Source organism: Tinamus guttatus, unplaced genomic scaffold (assembly GCF_059628265.1).
Source record: "Tinamus guttatus ecotype Peru unplaced genomic scaffold, ASM5962826v1 Tinamus_guttatus_pri_ptg000501l, whole genome shotgun sequence".
Classification (NCBI taxonomy): Eukaryota; Metazoa; Chordata; class Aves; order Tinamiformes; family Tinamidae; genus Tinamus; species Tinamus guttatus.
The window spans coordinates 412,546-438,134 of NW_028289035.1; the positions used below are offsets into that span (position 1 = coordinate 412,546).

A 25,589-nucleotide genomic window follows, 5' to 3' on the forward strand; every position below is an offset into this window, starting at 1 on the left:
GACACTGCAGAGCAACCCTCTGAGTATCTAATGAGCTTTTAGAAAGGTTTGTTTTCAGGCAAAACTGATCTCGAAGATAAGAGGCACGAAGTGCTTGTTTTATGGAGACCCAAGAATGTTTTCTAACAGCTCTTAGCTGTTAAATGTATATAAAGGGACACGTTTCATGGGGCAAAATTTAGGAACTTGTTGATAATGAACTTATCACTTAGACACATAGGAGCTGTATTCCCTTTACTAGCTTAGGGCATACCTTATTGTGTGTCAGTGATTTAAATATAACTGGCACTTCTTTATTTTGTTTCTCTCCTTAAGAAATTAAGGCAATGTTAACTTTGTTCACAACCCACCAAGGCTCATTTAAGAAAGCTGCTCTTCATTTGTGTGTTTGTGCAGGAGGGAGTGTGTCTTAACCAAAAACTGCAAAGATCACGTTAGCAAAATGAATTATGTGGGTATGTAAGAGGTAAAAGTGAATGTCTTCTTTCTAACCAAACCGTGACATGTAAGACAACGTATCTTTTTATTACAATTCAAATTAATATACTATTATATACTTTATATATACCATTATATACTTTATTATATACTATATACTATGCTATTATTATATATTTTATATATATATATGAATGTACTATGTCAGAAAAAGCTTTTCTATTTAGGTTACTTTTGGATCATTTACTCTATACTAAGTTGACACTTTAATATATATTCTTTCAGTATCACTTCTGTTTGGGTAACTCAAAAGCCAAACTTCCCCAGTGTGAAAGATTTTTAAAACTTATAATTATTAATTAGTAATGAAAGACATAATTGTACAACTACTGCAGATGGTTGAGGGGTTTTATCAATGAGGAAAAGCATCTTATGCCTTAAGCTCTAAAAGTATCATAAGCAGAGGCCCAACTCGTTTTGAGTTAAGGTGAGGTTTGCAAAGCAGTCTAGAGAAATTCCTAATGGAATTCCTTTGCAAGTCCTGTAAATCCAGAGATCTGATTTATAAGTACGTATTACCTACTGATAGCTTTAGCTTGAAAGCCCTAAAGTGAGCATTTTTGGTATGATGAGCCTGAGCCTTTCCTTTCTTCCCTTTGCTTTTTACTGCCTGTGCACACCTTATTTCTTGGTCTTTGATTCCTGTTTTCGTGCCTCTGCTGTTTGCAGATGCTTTAAACCATCGTTTGTGCCATGTGCAGTCAGTGTGTTGCACTGCTTCCTTCCTCTGCAGTAAATGGGCACGTGTTACTCAGGAAAGCATTTTTATATGCAAAAAAGCACGATTTCTCTGCAGTAGCATTGCCATGTAGCAGTAATATGACTGTGAAAGATGAGAGCTTTGGTCAGTGTTACAGTGTCAGACACTGCACCTTTGGAAAGACAGCAGGTACCCTGGTTCTCCATCTGCAGAGGGAGATGGAAAATACTCACACGGGTAGTTCATGTGCTTCACGTTCATCCTCCAGCCTACCTGGTGCTTGTGTGTCCATCCACCAGGTGTAAGTAAATCATGGGGGTTGCTCAAAGTTATCCAGCAAATTTGTAGGGAGAAAAAAAAAAAGTTTTTTTTTTTTTTTTTTTTTTCACGTGCAATTCTACAATTTAAGTAATATTCTAGCCATTGGATTTTTTTTTTTTTTAAATCTTCATAGTTGTACTGATCACAGACAAAAATTGTCTTAGGGTTATGTTTCTTGAAAGAAAAACTTGACCAGAGCAATCAATAAGATACAAAACTAGACCAAATTAAATATCTAACTCTTACTATACAGCAGCATATTCATTAGAGTCCATTTCTAGTGATATTGTCACATGATAGTAACATTTTTTCCTGTATAATTCTATTGTTCAGGCATATACTGGTTAAATGCCATCAGGACATGATTTGGAGAAATATATTGGAACATACAATCTTGAAACATGCATAGAGAAACTTGGAAACAAATAGCATTTTGTTCAGCAAACTAATGTGGCTGAGACACTAAGAGAGACCACAATGTAATTAAAATCATTACCGCAGTATTGAGAAAGCCAAAATACCTTTCTCTCTGAGAGAGAAGGAAAACTCATCCCAAGTCAGCTCCCTGGCAGGACAATCTGACCTTTTCTCTTCAGCTGTAGGGTACCTTGACTCAGTTAATGTGTGCAGTAGAGATGAGGCTTAAGAAAATGTGATGGGAACAGGGCAGTGTGTTTCAAGCAGAAGGAAAATTAGAACAACTACAGTCTGTATAGCAAAGGAGATCTCTTAGGATGAGAGAGACAAATGAGCAATAGGATCTGTTGCATGGGGAGAGAGGGACTTTCATGTCTGAATCCTGAGTTGTCAACTTTGTCAGGTCAGAAGTTTGTCATAAAATGCATGCAGATGAGTGTGAGAAGGAATGGTTTTGAGAAGAATTATTTGTGTCATGGGAAGCATAAGGTGATATGAAGGACGGATTATTTAATAAGTTGCATAAAATCAAAAATGGATGATAGATAACATAAAAGGAGGAAAAGATTTGAAAATTTGACACTGTACAGAGAGAAACTGAACAGCTAATGGTCTTGATTATGCTAGATGCCATTGGCAGGATGTGCAGAGCAGCGTATGAGGGTTTCATCAGCACTTCAGAGAAAAACACTATTTTCTTATCACTCTTTAATTCAGTCTTGCTTAGTGCAAGACTAAATTTCACTAGATGTATTCTCAGGAATTCCTCCTGAAGGATGGTGGTGCGTGCGTGTGTGTGTGTGTGTGTATGAGCATTCACACATGGGTTTCCCATCACTTCAGCTGAAACAAGTAAGGTCACTGAAGGCCTTCAGAATCACTTGTCTTCCACTGGCTGTGTGGGTGACCTACATGATTATCTCTTGGGAAAGCTGCGTCATCAGGAACAACCAATAGGGTGACTATCTTGGGTAGATGCAGTCCCATCCTGTGTATATCCTCATGCTTAGTCCACTCACCTTGTGAGAGAATTTATATACCACAGCTTCTAATTCAAATCTCCTGCATTCTCCTGTCCACTGAAGACTAGAAGGGCCATTCTCGGGTTTGTTATGGACAATGTAATATAGTATTAACAGAAGCCATAAAGTTCGGCTGCTTGTCTGCAGAAGCGAGTGTTCAGAGCAATTTGGCATCCCCTTTGTTTATACATTCAGATTTTGGGGTTTTTCTAGATAGCTTTAAGTAACGAGTGGACAGAACATGTCTATGATAGTTTCCTTCTTTTTATGAAGATTCATTTTCTTCTCTACTTTGACAATGTTGTCTAAGTAGCCTTGTTTGATTACCTGTGCTATGTTCATTATTCTCCCTGTTAATTTTGTCAGTACAGGTGAACTGTTAGAACATGGGAAAATCGCATTCTAATCTTGGAAGGGCAAATTTATGCTGTGGAACTGAGACCCACTGTCCAAACTGTATGCTGTGATAAATGCTGTCTTTCATAAATGTCTGCCTGGAATTCAGTTGTTGTTATTACTGAGCCCCAGGAACAAAGTTAGCGGTGGGCACAGTTTCTTCCTACTGTGATGGATGCTGTTTTGGGCTACAGAAATGTCTTCAAGGTGCAGTTGCCAAGTATGAAGGGATATGTGTGGTCTTACAGCTAGGATGGGAGCTGTGCACATGATGTTAGCTCTGATAGTATTAAGTGAGCTAATAGGGGAATTTGGGAAACTTGTTTGTGTTCTTCATAAATACTAGAGTACTTCCTTCATCTGAGTGTTATGCAAATACAGCACTGAGTATTTCACCATAGCACTAAGTGCACATATTGCCACACAGTTACAAGATAAAATACTATTTTGATCCGCTTTTACTGGGAGAGCTGAGAGAATTGCTCAGCTGATTCCATCAAGCATTGCAGAGCTGGAACCAGGACACAGTCATGGGACTCCATTCCCTTGCTCTCCTTCTACTTCTTGAGTAATTTGACATAGCCTTAAGCTATGACATAGGTTTATAACTTTAAGCTTCCGAGGCTTTTATCTTTCTTCCCTTTCCCCTCCCACAGAGGGAAAACCCACAGATCTCAGGCGTGGTGTTATTTGGGCTTTGCGTAAACATAGCTGTTACTGCTCTAAGAGCCTACTGTCAAGAGGCAAATCCTTGTGCTACGTTAACATTTCAGACTGCTCCTTGCTGATTTGTTGTTGTTGTGCAGGCTGCTCAAAGGGCACACTAATTCATCAGTTCCTTCTAAGCAGGGAGAAGGGAAAGAATAGGAGGAAGTGAGAACAGGGTAGGGATGGGGACAAGAAAAATACTGGTCATTAGTCAGCCGTAGAGCGCCTGTCAATACAGCCCACTGAGCTACAAGAACAAGCCAACACACCTAGAGTCCATGACTGTAATGGCAGCACGGAGATCTGAGAAATGTGATTACCTGGAGCAGGAATGACAACTGAAAGCTGTGTTTAAAAACTAGGTAAGCTGAAGCTTGTGCCTTTCCTGCTATAGCACTGAGTTAACTGTGGTCCTAGTCAGGTGTTGTCAGGTACTACCTAAATGTATGCTATATCTACTAGCTGTTTCCAGGCTTTTGGAAGCTGTCTTTTTGAGCTCATCATGAAGTACAATTATTTGCCAGTAAACTCTAGGTATTGGTACCCATGATTTTGAGTGTCAGTTATTTCAACTAACAAAGGTGGTAACGGCAAGTTGCAGAAAACCCTGTAAATATGAAAGCTTAGTAATGTATCTTCTTTTGCTAGTAGAAGCAAAATCTGAAAACATTCAGTAGGGAAAATGAGTTTGACTCTGATTTTTGTCTTTTAGATACCCAAAAAAGGGAGGTCAACAGGACGTTTCTCTTTCACTCTGTCTCCTGACTGTTGGCAACAATTTCTTAGGCATCTGGTGAAATGCTTGTTCGTGACATAACTCCTTCAAGGAATGATTATATCTCTTTTGTTGTATTCAATGGTCAGTAGAAAAAGATTTAGCTCTGTTCTGAACTCTTGGTCCTTTTGCTGATGACGCTGATGCTGTTAAATTGTTTAAATCTCTATGTGTGATCTCAGAGATCTGTTTGTCTCATGAACTGCTATCTCAATCATGTCACATTTCTGTTTTGTAATCTGTGGAGAAGAACAATAACATACGCTGTGTATATGGAAAATCCTTATATTCCGGATTCTTGATGCACATTGCTTTCTTCTTCCTCTACAGAGCTTAAACAATTCAACTCTTAATGATTTAACCATTGTTATTCCACACTTTGACATGGGCCTAATGGTTGACTCAGTAATTCAGAGTCTGAGACTTGGTGCTAGTATTCAAAAGTGGTAGTTCATTGCATTAAACTGGAATTGGAAATTGAAAGCAAACACCTATGCTATAGCACCTAACCTTTTCTCTAGCATGAAGAGGAAAATTTTCGTACTTAAAGAACATTCTTTTAAATCACAAAGTATCTTGGTTTAGTTGTTTCAAATGGTCTTGAGACCTTCTTGCTGTAATTGCAGAGACAGTGCTTTGAGGTGAAGTGAGGGTCTGGAGCTCCACTCATGGGCAAGGGGATGGGGCAGGATTCCCCAGCTCTTACCCGGAGTGCTCTGCTGCTCTGGCTCCTGAATCTCAGGATAGCAAACATGAAGTAGATATAAATTCTGTGCAACATTCCTTATTATTACCACCTTGCTCCTTTTCTTTAACTGTGCTAGAGCTTTTTGGTGCATTGTAGATAGGGCACATAATGGAGTGACTTCCACTTCAGTTGTTATCGTGCTCTGTATTGCAAAATACATTTCTCCTAGGAGAAAATGAAAGGAACTGCTCTCTGCCTTTTTCTTCTCATTTCTCTATTTCTGTCATGTTTGCAGTGTGTTTTTGTTTGTTTGTTTTGGTTTGGGTTTTTTTGCTGTCTCAGCCATATTTTTTCAATTTTATATATATATGTATGTATATATATATATTTTTCCCCCCTCCCACATCTTTGTCCAGTTCCTTGCCTTCTGCCTGACCACACTTGATTTTCACAACTACCTACATGGTTCTGAGTGTGGTGTTTGGTGGCTACTGCCACACCATGTTTACTGCAGGTTGCTCCTGTTTAGCAGTGCTTTGAGAAGCCATACTAGCACTGTAACTGTTGAAAAGCCCAGGAACACACAAAACCATAAAAATACATGGCCCTGTCACACTACTCAAGGATGTATTTTACAGAAAAGATCATAGGATCTTGCAGCTGTCAGGTACTTCTGCATTCCAGCTTGCAAGTGGCATCTTTTTGGATAGAAGACGAGGTTTAGACATGCCTGTTTTTAGTACCCTTTAGAACTGGAACTTTAAGAGTTTGTATTTTTTGTGGTGGTGAGTGTGTGTATCTTTTGTCCGCAGTCCACCCATTCATTTGATAGGCAACACTTTCATATATAGCAACAGATCTAGAGTTTCACTGTTACCTTTCTAATATTTTATCTATGTCATAGTCAAAACTAAACTAAGTCAAACAAACATCCATGAGTTCTTTGTCTTAGAATTTGAATTTTACAATTTCTCAGGAAAAGTCAAAAGGAGAAGTCAGGTGTTTAGCAAAACAAACTTTTTTGAACTTCCCCTATCTCACCAACTTATCTTAGCAGTCTAGTAGATTGCTGCACTCTTGGTGCAGTATCTGAGCAACTTTTGGTAGTACATTTCAATAATGGCATAAAAAAGCTTCGGTACAGTGTTCATTTTCTTTCTTTTTTTTTTTTTTTTCTTTTTTTTGAGTATTGCATTTTCTGAATGAAATTGTTATATACATTCATAAACTCTTTATACGTAACTGTGAAATGTTTTTATGCAAGTTGGGGAGATAAGGCAAAGAAACGCAGTGTTTGAGGAAGGTGGCTAGTCATGGGAAGGACCCAAGTTCCTGAAAAGTTCACTGCACAATTTCAGGTCAACAGTCTGAGAGTGCCTGTTTTCCACATGCCTCTGTTGGTCAAAGAAATTGAAGTTGCTGACAATGCTTTAAGTCCGGCAGCTCTTACATGGCCTTTTATCTTCTGGACTCAGACCATGGGATAACTTGAGCTCACCATGTCTGTTGTTATCTTCAGAACTGATGGGCAGCCCGTGTAAGAAATAGAGGCCAGGTCTGCAGAGCTCAAAAAGCCTGTGACAAGATTTGCTGTGGTAGTCTGTGCAAACTGAAGTTTTTATGTGTTGCAAACAATTATATCAAAGTATATCATATTGGTGGATTACTTTTGGATGACAGAATCCATCTTTACTGGTTGGAATTGTTGAGGATTCAAAGGATAACAATTTATTTTTGCATCAGATTTATGAGGGAATCTTAAAAAGACAGACAGGCTTTTGCCAGAACTTAAGAACTCAAGGAAGTGAGGAGTCATCCTAAAATATATAAATACCCATGGAAATCCAGTATTAGTTTGCCTGGCATTTAGTAGGGAGAATTAATACTCCTTTACCTCCCAAGCAGTTCTCTGAAGGTAAAGATACTGAAACAGAGAGATAACTCAGTGATAGGAATCATTAGGTAGCCCAGATTGATAGGTGAGAGCTAAGTCTGCCTGTCAGCTTTTATAAGCATAAAATCTACCTAAAAGAGGCAATCATTTTTTTGTTTTGTGTAGGACTTTTAAATGACCTTATCAGAAAGCCCATGGTGAAGTGACATAATGGAAGCTAGTACCATTACCAATAAGTATTTACTGATGAGACTGAAGGTTGTCATGCAGCCCACTTCTGTATTTCCCTAGCTATATAGCACTACAGAGAATCCATGGAAAAGCCTAGGAACTAAGCAAATGCCATCAAGTTCAAACTAGGCTAGAGGGAAGCGAATTGAGTTGCAGGAGCCTCAATCATATAAATCAGTCCCTTGTTAAGTTGGAGATCTCCAAGATAGCTGTCAAGTCACATGCACCATGATCTGCAGCTGTGGATATATAGGAAGGCTTAGAATTGTTTAGGTTACTGTGGATGAAAGTTATTGACTTTATGGATCAGAAAGAGCCAGCTGCAGATTGCAACTTCTTTGTGCAGATGAATCTACTTTATGAATGGACACTTTTCCCCTCACACAAGCAAAATATTTGGAGAAACTTTTTTCTTGTTTTGTTTTCTTCCTTGTTTCGTTTGGTTGCCTCCTTTTTCTTTTTGCTGTTGCATTACTTTCTAGGTGAAGTTTGCCATATCACCAGAAAACATCAAAATACAGTTTGAAATCATAAGAGACACTAGTTACAGAACATTTAGGAGAATTAATCTGAAAGCTCCAAGCTTGATCGAAAGTCAAATTCTCTGCTTTTGAGTGCCTCTTTTTTTTTTCTTCCTTCCTTATGCATTATGATGTAAACACAGACTGACTTCGTTACAACATGGCCGGATGGCCATGAAGCAAGATTCAGCCTGTTCTCAGAAGCTGGATGCCCTATACTGCTTTACAAGAATACACAGCAGACGCAGGCGTTCCCCTGGGAAGCAGTAGATGTTCTGTGACATTTTCCTGCAGGCTAGTTGACAGATCTCTGCACCCTTCCTTTAATGTCATTGGTGACAACAGATAGTTCTTTCCTTTGATAGGGAATTTAATGCTTCATTACTAAAGGCAAAGAATATTTTAAATTAGATTTCAAAAGTAATTCAGGATGTAAAAAATGTGTGTATGTAAGACTTAAGTAGGCTAAAGTAAAAGGTGTAAAATGAGACTGCTGTCTTTTGCAGTTCGTACTCCATATAATGACATACTTAATAAGGCAACATGGGTCTTGTTTTCTATGATAGTGTGTGATAAGATCTTCTTAGTGGTTTAGGAGACAATTAACTATTTATTTATATATTTTAATGTTTCCCTACGAATGCAGGCAGGCAATCATCTCCTTTTGCATATGCTGCAGTCTCAGCAGAAGGCAAATTTGTCAAGAAGGGCAAACAGAAAGAGGCAGTGCTGCCTGCTGCGGCTGGAACGTGTAAGTCTGCTTTTGCTTTCTGCTCTCCCTTCTGCTGAGCCACTGACTGCACACTGGCTGTGACAGGGCGGGCAGTTTCTGCAGGCCTTCAGGATGCTAGGTTGGAAGAAACTAATCTTTTTGAGCAGAGAAGAGCAGGGAAGATAAATCTTTCCCAATTAGATGTTACTGTGCTACAGCTGTGATGCAAAAGAGGAATGAGCATGGTGAGACCAGTAAGCCTTTGTCCTAGAGAACAGCAAGCTAGTAGAAGAATTGGAGCTGAAAGACTACATTTTACCTCATATTATCATTTATTAACAAACATGGAATAAGTGTTTTTTTTTTGCCTGGATTGTGTTGCATTGGTGTGTTCCATTTGACAATATTTTGGTCTGAACTGAGTGATGATGTCATCTGATTGATGCCTGCAAGTGTATCCTTAATTTAAATTTATGCCTCTTCATTGGTCATCCCTTAGTTTCATTGCTATAAGCAGCAAACTATAATGTGCAATAAACTGGTCAGGACAAGCAAAGGACACTCAGAGAAACAGAGTTACTTCTGGTGTTTTTGATTGTTGCTTCTCAAATACTTCATGAACTTGTAAATGTCAGATAAATCAGAGTGTACATAGAGACTTGTTTTAGCTTATTTTTGTGCTAAGGATAACACAGTGGCAATTTACAGTAAGATAGGCTAATAGCCTTGTCCTTGAGTTTTAATTCACACCACAGTGTCAGACTTTTATATGAAAATGTCAAAAAAGACTGCTCAGCACATCTCCCATCGTGACTGGAACATGTTTTTCACATGTAATTCCTTGGGCCTATTTCTTATCTTTCCTTTGAAAGAGTGTTGAATAGCACAAGGTTTTCAGTGGAGGTGACCCAGAACATCATTAGAAATAAGATTATCTATCTAGTCTTTCTTCTCTCCCTCTTTTCTCTCTGATGGCTTCACTCTTAAAAGAAAAAAAAAGATTAAGCACTGCTTTTTTGGTGTCTTGTGTGTACCTTTTAAAGAGCACTTCCTAATGGGTCAGATTGAATGGAGAGCTCACATAAAATCTCCACTTTTTTCAGAGAGTTTTTAGAGACCTTGGTGAAGTCAAGTCCACAATGAATTCAATATCAAAGATATGGTCTTCACAGGCATTTCTTTGAACTTTCCTTGTGATTTTTTAGGGGCAAAAAGCCATTTTTTTCCCAAACGTCTGTCTAAGCCTGGTCTGAAAGGCATGTAAGTCATGATATTTGTTGCAATTCTGAAGGTCTTGAGAAGTTCATAGATATAACTTAGATGTAAGTAAGATAAGTTCTTCAAGTTCCAAAAACAGAATAAAAAAAAAAAAACAAAATGTAACCACGGTTGGCATCTGTTGGGGAGAGAGAACTAGCATATCTTGGTAAGGAAAGAAGGGGGATATAATGTAGAACCTTTAGTGGCCTTTAGATGTGGATATCCCACTTCTAAAAGTCTGTCACTGTGGCAAAATGATAATATTGTGGCATTAGGACTAGATATATAGTGCAAAAATCACCCTAGATGTGTTTGATTGTAAATGTATGTGCGTAACTTGTAAAGGAGTTTTCTTCTTTGTAGTTCCACACTGAGTGGGCATTTGGCAACTCTTCCTCTGGCCCCTGAGCCCTAATGTCTAGTAAAAGACATGGTCATTCCTTATTGCTGTTGAGAATAATGTATAGGTATTATACCATCTGATATTAAATAGAGCTCACACTTCTGTTTGTTTTCGCCTCAGTTGTTTATTGCCACAACAAGGCTACGTTGTCAGCATGTAGCAAAGGTTGGGAGAAAACTGCAGGCTCAGAAATTTTGAGGATATTCATATTCATCATTTTTTTTTTCTAAAATTAACTTAGCAAACTGATCCATCTGCCATGCTCTTAGGAACAAAAATATCTGGCTGTGTTAGCCAGTTGCAGTATCATCACACTGCAGAAAGGGCAAAACAGATGCTGGATTCATGAAGGATACTCTGTACATATGATGTAGGTGGTGGTGGGAGGGGACTTTAAGCAATATATTTTAAGGAGTGGATAACAAATGTGGGTGAAAGAAAGGCAGTAAGTAGTGAGGAAAATAGCATGAGATACTTAATGTGTAATGTGAAACAAAGTCTGTGACTTTACAGTGTTTTCTGCTTGCTGTCTTGATATTTTATCAGCCTATTTCATCTTTTTCCTCCTCCTTTCATCTTTCTATGTGCATATGCTCTTAGGCAGGGGTGCATAGCTTTTTGCATGTGCTGATAACTGTCAGATTAGCCATCACTGTTCATATTTACTTCCAAAGAGCAAGGCAGCAGCTGAGGCTTGCAGTACACAAAAATATTGGGAGTATCAGCATATGGAGGTGAAGGAGTAATACCTGTGTTTATTTCAGACTGCTCTGCGATGACTACAGCAAGATATAGGCCTACCTGGGACTTGGTACTTGACCCGTTAGTGTCCTGCAAGCTCTGCCTTGGCGAATATCCTGTGGAGCAGATGACAACAATAGCACAATGCCAATGCATCTTCTGTACCCTGGTGAGTTCACTCTTTAGCAGATGTAAGTTTTGAAGTTAAAATTGACAATGGTTTTATGTGTTTTTCTGTTAAGTGGGTTTCACCCTGAAGTGTTGATACTATAGGTCTTTTACCATGAGAGCATCCGTAATAATTGCTTAAGACCTATCCTCACCCACACATTCTCAGTAAAACATGACTCTCATATTGCACTCACTTGTGCTGCAATAGAAACTCACTGGCACAGGGCAGGGTTTGCCTGTAACATGAGGAACCAGCAAAGTGTTGTAGCAGGGGGTAGCACCCTGACTCTGATGGCTAGGAGATGAGTGCTGCCCTGTACTGTCTTTGAGAGCTGAAAGTGTTTCCCTCTTTCTCCCTGCTAGTATATAAGAATCTGTATGATTTTCACTATATGAAAACGGTAGAGCTAGAGATGGCATGGATTTATTTATTGTGCACTTGTGTGTTTTCATCTCTTAATTTTCTAGTTCTCAAACTGGAAATGGATGCTGTTGCTGAGTACCTTATGCAAACAATAGGAAAAAAGCACTTGCTTTGTTATTAAAAATAGTCTTACTCAAGTATTTAAGAAGTGTATTGCTATGGACAGTTACCTGTAGCTAAGTTATTACCACTTTTAATTACCATTGATTATTTTTCTGTTTATCTATAGTTAGATTTTTTTTTTCCTGTTTGCTTTTTTATTTTAGCATGAAGTCTCTTTGGAACAGATTCACATGCAACTAACACTTTATGTGTTGTAATTTCATCACGTAATAATTGCAATCACAGAAGTTTTTACTGCCATATTGCATAAATGCATGCTTAGGATAGGGAACATAAGAGAACCCTGTCGGTTCGGTACGAAACACAGAGTTTGAAAATAACTGTTATGTAGTAAGATTCAGCCTCATAATACAATATAGGAATTGTTAATCTTTTCAAGGCTTCCATTATAGTGATTTGGTATTGGCAGTTGATAAGCACAGAAACAGCAGCGGTAGTTTTCAGCCCTGTGGGGTGTGTTGGTATGATGATGTTAGATCCTTTAATCCTGCAATGACTGCAAGTACAAAAAACCCTTGTGATGATTTCTCAGCAGTGCAAAAATTGCAGTAATGCCGGAAATAATGTAACTCTAGGAGGCATTATGCTCAAAGATTCTAAGACTGTGTCATCACCTCTTGAGAAGTTACATGTAATGTGCAAAGCCATGTGATTGACTTGAAAGTGCTTTCCAATAGATCTCCCTGCTTCCATTCCAGTGTTTGCAAGCAAGAATTTTCAGTGGCCTTATCTCCTCTTCTCACCCCCCCCTTAGAAATGTCATCTGATTTTTATTTTGTTTTGTTGTTGTTGATAAGATACAGAAAAAATCTCCTTTTTTCCTTGTTGAAAATGGCAAAAAGCGATGCAAAACCAGCTTGTTTCTCAATGCATGTAATATTCTATAAAGTCCAAGGTGTTGCAACTTTCTTTAACACTGATGTTGCATGAGGAAAGAGAAGGTGGACATACATGCAAGTAAACAAAATGGTCCATTACAAACACTGTGTTTGTCCAGTTACAAAATAAGTATTTCTTCATTACACACATTGAAAGGAGTATTTGCGCAAGCATGGAAAAGTGTATGAAATAATAGGCTTCATGGAAAAACAGAATCATAGCCTTTATGAAAACTGCTCTCTGCTGCACAATGGATAGTTTTAGTTTTCTTGTTACCTTTGATGTAGGGAATATTTAAATGTCGCTTCAGTAAGTTTTAATTGATGCCAAAAAGACCATATTGCCAACTATGTTGCTTATTCCCCATCACTCTCTTGTTCGATGCCATCCCTGATCTTCTTATTCTTCCTGTTAGAATACTGTTAGTGCCCTTACAATCTCTCAGAAATAGAAAGCCTTGATAGCTTGTTCTTAAGTTCTGGTGTAACTGGGTTCATGGTGGCATTGGCTACTTGTCTCTAGCAGTTTTCAACTGGAATCATCAGTCCATGCTTGTTACCATCCATACTTGTTTGTCTTGAATAGTTCACTAAGCTTTATCCTCTTTAAGAAAACCAACACATGCTGCTTACCTAGACATTTGTATGAACTTTTTACTACAATGATGTCTGAATGCAGTGAAAATTATATTTACCCTAAAGCTGTCCTGTGAAACAACAGAGAAAGTATTCATCACTGTTTCTGTGATGCATGAAGAAGTAAGAATTCATCACAGTAATTCCAAAGGGCAAACTATAAATCTATGGTAAGCCATCAATTTACTGTCACCGAAACACCTCTGCCTTGTGAACCACCTTAAAATTTAATACCTTATGTAAGGAAATACTCTAAAATTAGTCAGAAGAAAGACTCTATAAGTCCTTGGCAATGGTTAAGGAAGAGTGCATTGATTCTCCTGTTAATATTATTTCTTTGCCTCTGGGAGTCATCATTGCAATCCTCAATATTTGTCTGTGTTTTATAAACAGAAAAATAAAGGTACTGAAAATCAATAGGAAAAAAATATTTTTACTTAAGACTTTCTATATAGTCTAAACATAGTAGATCTACAGTTAATTATGCTAGCATGAATGGAAATAAACCTGGAGAAATGTTTGGTTTGCTATGTTTAGTTCTTGATGAACCCACATGTAATTTTGTTCTGGCTTTTTGCTTTTATGTATATAGTCTAAGGTGAAAGATGGCTTCTGCAGAGTGATGATGAGAAAAAGCAAGCTGTTGGTTACCAGTGTGAAAACTATTTTTGCTGCAGCTCGTGCTCCTATCTCTAGCCATTCTCTCTCAACCACAGCAAGCAGGGGGATGTATTACAAAGAGATCTTTCAAGTGCAGTGCTAGGGGTATGTAGGCAGAATTTCAATCCGTGTGCGAATTTCTCAATCCTGCAATATTTATCTGCAATAAATCTGCAATATTTATCTTCACTCTGTTATAACCATAGAAGTGCTATGGTGAAGATCTCATGAAGGATTATCTCATCCCAGCGCTTGGGCAGTATCGGTAGGATGGGGTTTCCTTTGGCAGGCAGAGCTCTGCAGGAAGGCAGCAGACCGGCCGCCGCTCCGCTGCTGGTGAGGCCTGGGCACTGCTGCTTCCCGTCATGTTATTTTGCCAGTTGGGGCTATTAAAACCCATAATGGAGTATTGTACTATTGTTAGGACTGTTAATGCATGCACAATGCTGGGAGCTCCATTTCAGCTTTGTACATATTCTCCATTAGGAATATATCTGTTGTTGAATTACTCTGTGTGCCAGAGAAACAAAAGTCTAGGGAACAGAAAGGAAAACAAGCTATCTGCTGTTTGTTTTTTTTGTTAGTTTTTAGGTGGGTTTTTTCCCCTGAATATTCTTACGGGCAAAATAAAATCTTTGTCTTCCTGGAAGCTGAATCATGTCAACAATAGAGGCAATGATTTGGGACCAGAATTCTTCAGTGTTTGCTTGGGTGTTGTTGTTGTTGTTTCCTGTTTTTTATTTTTTATTATTTTTTCCCAATAAAAAATTAGGACAGAGTAGATAGCTAATAGCTTTAAAATGGTGAATCACTTTACCTTTTTTGGAGAAAACAAATGCTAAGATTTGCTTCCAGAAGGAAAGAAAATTAAACTAAGGGCATAAGTTTTCCTTTTTAGTTTTATTTGCGTTAGTTACTGCACTAAAATTCTTCACTTAGTACTTAGCCTTTGTTTTCTTTTCGTGTGTGTCGAGGGGGCAAAGCCAGACTGACTCCACTTCCAGCCTGAAATTCTGATCCTTTTGTAATTCTCACCAGAGCTACAACATGTTTTGTTTTAACTGACATTTTTGCATTCAGATTAGCTGGTTAATGCTGAAGGAGAACAGATGTGTGTCTGTATATGTTTGTAATATAATAGCAGTGTAGCAGTGCTGCTCTTGTAAATACTGCCCTTTAAGAAAAAGCCTGAACTTCTTTTGACTTTGTGTTACTTAAAAGCAATGTTGCTCCATTCAAGTTTATGCAGTGCTACGTATTCTGATCCCTGAGTAGTCATTCCCTTACTTTTCTCAAATTTAAAAAGCAAAATCAGAGCGGTGGGCAGTCCAGGCAAACAAACATCTAGAAGAAATGTAAAGCCCGATAGAGAAAAATCAGGTTACCTGGATTACTCACCCGCAAGCCTGCTTTCCTACCACTGGAAGGACGGGACACTATTTGGATGTTGGAGAGATACCGTTCCTACAGCTGGAAAAAAATAAAACCACAAACATACACAAACATACACCTGCTTATTGTTCATGACTGCTGTTTTGCCCAATTGTGGATGTGTAAATCAGCTTTGTGTTAAAATTGACATTGCTGGGCCCGTTTTGTATATGTAACTTGTACTCTAGTAATTTGCTCGGAGGCTCTTGTTTAAGACAACCTTAGACCTGTAGGTTCCTTTTAGCTTAGTATAATGATGATTTGGGTCTGGGAGGGTGTTCTGTCTCAGGTATCAGTAGCCCACTTTAGCCAGCATTGCTGTATCTCCCTGACCGTGTGATTGCCTATTTCCACCACTCCCCTAACAGAGTTTTGGTGCAAGCTGAAGACCTGAAGGGAAGGGCCTGCCATGAGCAAAATAAATACTGCTAAGCTACATCTAACTGGCAGCATACACTTTGTTCTTGTTGCCATGATTGACTAGAACCAAACAGGACCATGCTGGCCTTTGAGTCAAAAGACAGGAAAAAGCAACATTTAATTCCCTGGATCTCCCTCCTCCCAAACGAGGGAGCCTCAGTCCCTTTGGGTGAGGCAGGCCCAGAAGGATGTAGAGACAAGCCGATGAGCTCAGGTGCCTTCTCTTTGGCACTGCTTTCCCCCTGCTTGCCAAGGAAACCTATCCAAGCAGGAGGTCTCTGCACAGGGAAGCAGGCCCAGGCCAGGCTGTCCTGGCCTCTGCAACAAGGAGCTGCCCTGCTCATGTTTTTACAGAACTCTAGGTGGTTTTAAGTAGCTGTGTCTTCCTGTTTCCCTCTAGCTTTGGCAAGGCTTAGAGCTTGCTACTTGTGCTTGATTCCCTGCTAACCTTAACAGAAAGCTGATAGCAGTCTTGACGTATGACGTGTCAGCAGAGATCTCGTGGTAAGAGGTCACCATGTGTTTGTGCAGCAGCTCACATGGCTGTCTGGGCCATTGCTGGTCTCCTAAAGCTATGACAACAAAATTCACTGCTTTAATAATAAACTGGCCTATTCATAGAGTAATTCCATGGCAGTTGGGAATTGCACAATCTTGAGTGGAATCCAGGCTTGATCCAGAGCAGCATTCTCTTCTCTGGTGTGATGTTGCTAAATGAGATTAACAAAAGTTTTCTTCAGCTGCATGTTGTGAAAATTGGCTCTTCATTGTTTGCATAATGTTTTGCATGTGCCCTTTGTTTGCTGCAGGTGTTTTGTTCTGCTGCTGAAGCATATTAATTCTGTTCTGAGATAAAAACTGATCTTAAGCAGCCATATAAAGACTTTTTTTTTCTACCTGCTATATACATTGGCACTGAAAACAGGTTATTTTCTGTGAGTTTTACTTCATGTGTTTCTAAAAATTGAAAATGTGAATAAATGAGGACCACCAGCTCATGGGAAAGAATAGAGGAATAAAAATCTGACATGTAGAAAATGCATGAGTACTCTCAGTTGAAACTAATATTTTGATCTGTGAACTGCAACATTTTATCCCTGTCTCTTTTAGCCATTTGCTAGCTGGCTGTTGGCAGGCGTGGTGGGAAAGGAAGTTTCTTTTAAAGAAAGATTGTTCATTCATCTATTTATCTTGCGTTACACTTGCCTACACTTATATATTAATATATAGCTATTTCAAAGAAAAATTAAAAGGATAGACTTTTACTTCCTTTCCCCTATAAGATTAGAACTAGGCTTTTTTTATTTATTTTTTGTCAAGTTCATTAATTCCTTGTTCTTTGGCCCTGCTAGTGATTTTTCGCAGCCATCAGTTACTGCATCCCAAAGGCTTAGCCTTATTCTTACAACACTTTTCATACTGCAGAAAGGCTTCCTTTCTATAAGGAATAGCTCACACACAAAATACGTATGTCCTTGATGTTACATACCATTTTATCTTTCCTCATCCTGATTGTTTGTGAAGTCATAGGCAGATGCCAGCACTACTCCGTGCTCACGCTATCACAGTTAATCTGGTGCCGTACAATGATACGGAGACTTTGGAGGCTGCACTCTCTTCCTGGTGTGAATATCTGCTTTGAGAGTTATTTGCATCATTTAAGGAATGTGTGCTCATATAACGAATGTGTACTGTCAGAAACCATTTGGACAACGCTAAAGCAACAAGCTGCACTACTGTCTGCAGAGTGTCTACAGAGACATATCAAAGATCTGTCTCTTCTCTAACCACAGAGGTGTTTTTAAGGGGCAAGTCCCTCGTCCGGTTGCTGCCTCATGCCTGACCTTATCCTGTTCTGGATTGTGGGAGTATAGAGGCATACAGATGAGACTGACCTAAAAGTGTGGAAAAGATGCTTAGCTGGTTTGTCTGAAATGTCACTTGTTTTCCTGGTTGGTCAGCAGCATGGAAAAACAGTGGGACGAGATGGGTGCTAAGCACGCAGGCTCTAGTTCTCTTAAATCACTTGCCACCTTGGAATTAACACCTGTAATGTTACTCCAATTTTATGATCGTAGCCGAAGTGCTTCCTCAGTGCATCATCTTGCCAACTGCATAGAAGTCCAGATGCAGGTGCTAGACAGTTTCCAGTTGCAGAGTTGTGGAAAACACTAATGGCACTAGTCTTGAACAGAGCAAGGACTTTATATGCCTGGATAGAAAGATTTTTCTCCCAGCAGCAAAGGAGGTGATCCAAAGAGCAGCCATATGTATAAAATATTCTGCATTATTGTTTTCATATACTAAACTTGAAGTACCAGATGTCAAAATAAGTGACTGTTTCCTCATATGATTTATTCTTGAGGATGGTGAATCAACTGTAGAAATAATGAGGACTGCAATAGTGAAGATTTCTTTGAAAGCAGGCTCTTGATTCAGAGAAATTCTCTGTAGAAGTGGAAATCATTTATTAAAGTTAAAAGTAGAATCATTAAGCATCTGCCTATTGTATATCTGTCTCTGTGAGATCGAGGTGGTCAAAGAGGTTGAATATATTTTGTATGACTGGGTTTAAACAGTAATGACTTACAATACATCTAATAAAGAATGGTTATATCTGCGCAGATTGCTCTGCAGTATTATACTTGTCAGTCAAGTAAGATTAGGATGATACTGAAAAGTTGCACAGCCAGATTGTAGATACTCAGGAGAGAATTGTGCACATTTAAACAGCAGTGTAAGTGAATGTCAAAGTTGAGCCTGTGTTTAAATGAGAATAGAGGTTTGTCCATGATTCTGCTTTACACAAAAAGGCAGCATAGTAAGTTTGAAAGGGCTAAACACTGTCCAAGAAACCTTTTTGGTTTTGTCTTGCATGTTTTTTTTTTTCATGTTTTAGAAGTAGTACTGGAACTTTGCAAAAGGATGTTTTCTTTCCAGGAAAAATTAAGGTAAAAAAAAAAGTGCTTTTATTTCATCCAGATGAACATTCCTATTAGATTCAAAGGGATTTGTAGAAACGTTAAGAAGTATAATTTAACAGCGTGTTATTTATGGCTACAGCACTCATTAAGAATAGAGAAGCGCAGGCTGGAAACCATATTTTTCATTCTTCTGTCATCCCTAAGCTATTACTTATTTTCGAGGAATTCTTCCTCTTGGACCCATTCAGCTTTGTTCAAACAAAATCTTTCTAGAAAGTGATGTTTTCTTTAGGGAAATACTCTTGAGCCTAGAGTGAATTTTTCTGTTCGAACTGGAGGGCAGGAAGTGTTATTCCAAGCATATTGGGCTTCAGCTGAGATATAGATGCCCTAATTCATCTTGTTAATTTATTTATAGGAAGTGACTGTTACCTAGGGACACACACTCGCAGTGGGTATTATGCATTGTGTCGCTATTCACTGTTCTAATCATTTTCTAAAGACTAGTATTACATTATGGATAACGCTATAACACTGTCTACCAATGCAAATAATTATTCACTGCTTGGACGCTTGTCTGCCCAAAACAGTGGGATAAGCTTGGTATTATTCTGTCTTCTACAAGGATATATGTCACCTTTTCAGCATTCCTTTTTGTGGAGTTATAAAGCAAAACACCTGATGTGCAAAACAAAACAAAAAAATGCTGCAAATACCAGCAAAAGTCATTATTACAGTATGTATTTTTCATACTTATTCATCTGTGTAAGCTCATCACAAGAATTTTCATCTTTGGCCTAGCAGTCTTAGCAAAAAAGCTACTCATAGGCCAAACTAGACCTGTAGCAGCTGCAAGACTGCTAAATAAGTGCTACTCACTCAGTATCCTCTCCTGTTTTCCTGTTTCCTTCGTGCCCAGGATGTAAGGCTACAGGGCATCATTACATTCATCTAGTCTGAGGTCTTTTGTATCATCTGGTACATGCTCACGATCTTGTGGCTGAAATCAAACATTTCTATACCTGTGTATATATACACATGTGTGTATATATGTATATATGTATATATGTATATTTGTGCATGTGTGCATGTTTGTATTCAGATGATCATCTAATCCTCATTTACAGATAATTCAGGATTTTCTTGTCTCCTCAGTATTTCAGCTTTCAGGTTAACAGCCATCTTATCTGGGAGTGTTTGCTGTCTCAGTCTGAACTTCTTTTTTGCTGTATTATTTTTTCAGTTTCCTCTTCTCATGGAAATTTAGGCCTGCTAGTTAGGCCCACATCGCATGTCAGTGCTTGTATCTGCTGGAACAGGTTGTAGAGTCTCCTTCTCTGGAGATCTTCAAAACCTGCTTGGACGCAGCCCTGTGCCACGTGCTCTAGGTGACCCTGCGTGTGCAGGGGGGTTGGACTAGATGATCTCTAGAGGTCCCTTCCAACCTTAAGGGTTCTATAAATCTATGATCTGTCTGAATTGGGATGTGAGACTGTTGTTGCCTGTTTGCCCAAGGCAAAGGATTATTTTTCTGACTAATGGCTGGCCAAAAGAGTTACTGTCTTTGTCTGCCTTTGCTATTTCCCTTTTTAAAGTACATTTTTAGAAAGTTATTTCATTTTTTAAAGATTTGGTGAATACTGGATTTTTTTCCCTCCCTCCTCCTGCTATTGTATTTTATCAGTAGGGCAATTTTTAAATTGTTTTAGGAATGGCAACATGTGATTATTTTCCTGAAGTGCGTACAGTTTAATTTTTTTTTTTTTTTTTTTTTTTTTTTTACTTTTGGGATGGACTTCTGGCCTAGTGTCAGTACTCAAGATATGTTTTAGGCAATAAATTAAATGAAAAAGTGATGATATATTTGTGTCTGCAATCCTGCAATGCTTTGGCATTTCCAAAGACTGACCCAGTGAAAATTTCCTGTGTGACTTGATACTTGCATCTGCAGCTTTTGTTTAGGCAGGAATCTGCATTTTGACAAAATTTGTCTATTAGCTTCTAGGATTTTTTTTTCCTGCCTAACTCATTTTCCATCTTCTGCATTATTAGAGATAGCATGTTCTTAACAGTAAATGTGCTGGAATATTTAAAAATCATTCTCTCTGGCTGTTCTATCTTGTATCAGAAAACCCCCAACTTCTTAGACAGTGAACGCTTTCACTGAAAATATCTTCAAGTGGTTTTAATTGTAGTTGTAGTGTATTACAAAGTTAATTTAGAGACCCAGTGAGCAGTTTATTTTGTCAACATAAATACCAGCAAAATTGTCATACTTGAAAGTAATGAAAGTTGGATTCTTTCTTATGAATGATTGTGCTTTAAATTTGCTTTTGGGTGTCGGAAGAAACAAAGTGAAGCATCATTGCCATAAATAGAGTTGTTCCTTAAATTCTCCTAAAAAAGTCAGATACCTGAAATCTTTATGTCAAAATGTTGCTCTGGGTTGTGCAGGTTTGTCAGAGTTAAATGTATCAGAATAATATTGTGATTATTTTTGAGAAACCAGACAAAAAAAAAAAACAACAGTTTTGATTCTCATGGATGAGAATACCTTTACTCTGGCTTAGACAATATTTCAGTTTTCTCAGGGCCAGACAAAATGGTGTTCAGCTGCAAAATAACGGAGCATCAGTGGCCGTTGCATATATACACCTTCTTCTGTAGCGCAATCCTGCATGTACAAAGATTAGAAGAACAATTCATCTTGTTGAGCTTTATACATTTAGCCTATGTTAGACAGCTTCAGAAGGAAAGTAGTTCTTTACTAGCCACTCGGGTGATCTGCCCTGTCAGTTTTGACTGACCTTGCACTGTTCAGGGTTGGCAGAAAGCAGCTGGGACCTGTGAAACCTCTTGACCTACAGCTTAAAATAGGATGTGCGGTGTTTTGCTTTTTTGCTTTTATTTATTTAACAGAAATTACAAATTTTACATGCTAAGATTTTCTTGAGATTCCTTGTCTAGCATTCATATGTGATAACATACTGCAAGCATGTTTCAATTAAAAAAATATACAGACTTGTTAAATGTAAAATTAGAGACATAGGTATTTTTGTAGTTAAGGAATCCAAACCACCTTAACACTCTCCTGCAGGTACCATATCATACTCTAGAATGTCAGCTTCATATTGGAGGATGTTTGTAGGGAGACTTTTTTTTAACACTTTCTCCTTAGTCATTGATAATCTTGAAGAATCCACACAACATAGAAATCCAGCCACTGCAGATGTCTGTTCACCTGTAACTGCAAAATAAAACACAACAGTTTGCCTAAAGAATGTTATAAGCTAACATGTTTTACTTCTAAATTGGGAAAGGAGTAGGACTGTGTACATGGTTTATTAATGACTAAAAACTTAAATGCTTGGTTTTCTGTTCTTGCTGGACATGTGTTACTTTCTTATTCTACGTGACAATTGTCAAAGTACAGAAATGGAACACAAAGCTGAATGCAAAATATATATATATTTTCTCAGTTCAAAAAAGTCCTCCTCTTTCACAGTTATCCTTTTTCAGTTTACTTAATTCAGTCCAAACAGTTGATTTTTTGAAATCTGACTCAGGCTTCATTGTTTCAGGCTACATGGATAAAAAGAAACATGCAGAGTCACTTTTTGTTAAGAGCATCTCCCAAGTGTGATACATTTCAATAGTAGTTATTTACTTAATTATTGAAATAGAAAAGTTTTTTTTCTTTTTTTTTTTCTTTCTTTTTAATAAGAGAACAAGAGGACTTGAGTAAAAAGCATTGCTTCAGAAACAGGTCACCTACCATAGTAAGTATCCATTGCATGGAGAATAAAGACGTTCACCCTATTAGTTTAAGGGTCAAGTACAACTGGGTACCTTTTCAGCCACTAGATATCTGACTTCATCTTTCCTGTTCTCTGGAGGAAGGTTATGTAATAAAGTTTATTTTCAAAGTTGTTTTAGGCGATTTACTTTCAAAACACTTTTTCCCCCTTCATATTAAACAGTACTTTATTTCTTAAATAGATAACAAGGAGTAAAATGACAGATTTGAGGAAATGAGAAACAATTTACAATGTACTACCCTTTTGTAAAAGTAGTTTGTTTTAATGATTTTTTTGTCATTGTGTATAACTGAGCACGCAATCCTACTGTGTTGTTTTGTTTGCCTGCTGGTGCTTTATGGCACTTACGGTGCTCCAGCCAGTTCAAAACTTTCGAAGACAAGTGTCGTGTATTTCTCAAGAGAAGCCTCATGCCAAATACTTCAAATTCTTCTGTCTCTGCCTGAGGAATCTCTCAGCTGGGAATCTTGAATTGGCAGGATGTCGTGTCCTCTGCCTAATTTACAGTGCTGTTTTGTGGCCTCAAGACGGCACCTGCATTCCCAGAAGGAAGTGTGTAGAAGTGCTACGTTGATTTTGGGGAGACAGAGGCCAGTGACATGTGAATGGGAGGGGAGCACCTTGGGCACAGCACATGGCAGGGATGAAAGGCATTTCTTGGAAGATGTGAACAAAAGGAAACAACTCTAATGGACTTGGGCAATCCTCCCAAGCAGGTTGAGGAGGAGAACTGCCACATTAATGATTAATGATGGTAAAGCTCATTCAGCTCGAAAAGTACTTCCTATAAGAGCTAAGTACTGCCATTAAAAATGTATGCATTTTCATTTTAATGCACAGTTGTCATCTGCAAATATAGGGGAGAGGGAAGAGCCAATTGTGTCATTAGGCAGAGCTAATACTTCACTGCAACTGCCACCACAGTTTGCCAAGGCGCCCAACCCAGGGCCTTGTCCTTGTGGAGCTGTCAGTGGTGCTCATGAGTTGCCAGCACCCGCACCCAGAGCTCTAACCTTCTGGAAGTCAAACCATCTGCTCCTGAGTGAACTCTTGTTTTCATTAAACTCATACTGACAAAGAGGAGGACTTAGGTCATAAGTCATCACAATTTTGCATGTAAAACCTCTAAAGATAACAATTAGTCAGTCTCTGTTTTTCTTATACAACAAGCAATTGTCTCTGTTGAGCAGGAGACACAGGAAAGAAGAATATAACAGAAATGATTTGCTGTGCTTTCAAGGGATATACCACCACCAGCAGAGCTGTGTCCTGCAGTAGCAGGAATTATGTGGGCAGGAAGTGAAGATTTTGTGTCAATTGATGTGCAAGAGGTGAAAACTAAGATAAAATGTTAAATTAAGTGATAAATTCTCTGAAAGGAGCAGAATAGTCATATGAAGAAGCAGAACAACAAGAGAAGAGGCCGAATGAGTAGTCTCTAAGTCTGGACTTTAGCAAATACAAACCACATCCGAAGGGTTAGGCTGGAGACATGCTCATTGAAAGGCCTCTTAGATGGTGCGGCCGGAGTAAAGAGGTGGCTTTGTGCTTTGAACTGCAATTAGGCATGCTGGAATCTGCAAGGGTGATGCAGCCCTTTGCCTTTCCAGGCTCACAACGGCCTGTTTGAAAATTCTGTCAGAAGGTGGTATTTGAAACCTCTGGTTTGCCCACTTGCTGCAGAGTGCAAAATCCTTCTTGCTTCCCATCTTCCAGTATGCCAGGCTTGCTCTGTATCTTCATTTCACTCTGATGTTGGTCTAGTCTTAATTTCTACTCTGCAGATGTTATATGAGAGTTTAGGATCTATTTTTCATAATTATCTCCAGTTTGCTGTTGCCATTTGAGCCCTTGGGAATCCCAGAAGCAGGTTGAGAACACCACAGGGGAATCTGCTAGAAAAAAGACCTTCATTTTTTTTTCTCCCGTGGCGCAAGGTTGGGGGAAGTTCTGTGGGGGTATGAAGAGAAAAGAATCCATGTGCGCCCTTGTTGCAATAAAAAGTCAACATGTCAGGCTAGTCAAATCAATGCTAGTAAAATGTATCATTGTCTGCTTCGCTTGACCCTGCCTGCTCTTCAGGAGTAATGAGATTTGGTCTTAATTTGACCTTGGTCTAAATATCTGCCTTTCTTCTTTGTCTTGTTGACAGTCATGCTGTGTACAAATGCACATCCTATATTTTCAGTTACTACTTAGGTAAAACGCTATGGTTGCTATGGGAGAAAAACATTACTATTAACAATATTTATTATTCAGTCCCCATGGAAACTATAGTTCTGGGAGTCCTAATTCTCACGTGCTTTTTTTTTTTTTTTTCTCCTGTGGAAGAGAAAATAGGTCTTTAGCCATGAAGTTCAAATAGTTATTTTCCAAAAATAGAATGCAAAGTATACTCCCATTTGCTTTTCGTCACTCTTGACAGATGTCTCTTTATGGATGGTTATTGCTTACTAAGCTGTGTTGTGGTTTCCAGTCACATAAAGATTGTGTGTCTGTGGTTAATCTAATTTTATCTTCTTATTTTTCTAGCTCCCCATTTAATTTGTCTCTTTTCCTCATTTTTATTTGTTTTTTGCTGATTTTTTTTCCAAATTGAAGGAGTTGTGTGATGAACACATGCAGAAAATGAACTTACCATTTCCTATTTAAGGGTATAACCTTGGCAGTGTTTGTGAGTATGCATCACGCTTGTAAATGGGGCACAATATCTGTTTTTCAGAGAAGTTTAAGTTCCTCAGATTTTCAAGTGAAAATTGTTAAAATACTGAAATATTTATTCTTGTTGGGGCAGTTAGCTCAACTCTCTGTCCCTCT

The 25,589-nt window shown here is 38.5% G+C and overlaps 1 protein-coding gene across 1 annotated transcript in view; it reads left to right on the forward strand.

Annotated features, from left to right (window-relative positions):
- Positions 1-25,589, forward strand: part of RNF144A (ring finger protein 144A) — a 54,649-nt gene that overhangs the window by 19,908 nt on the left and 9,152 nt on the right. The window contains exon 2 of the mRNA XM_088533434.1: positions 11,311-11,456. Coding sequence (XP_088389560.1) covers positions 11,322-11,456 — 135 coding nt within the window. The 5' untranslated portion in view covers positions 11,311-11,321. The remainder of the gene's footprint in view (positions 1-11,310; positions 11,457-25,589) is intronic.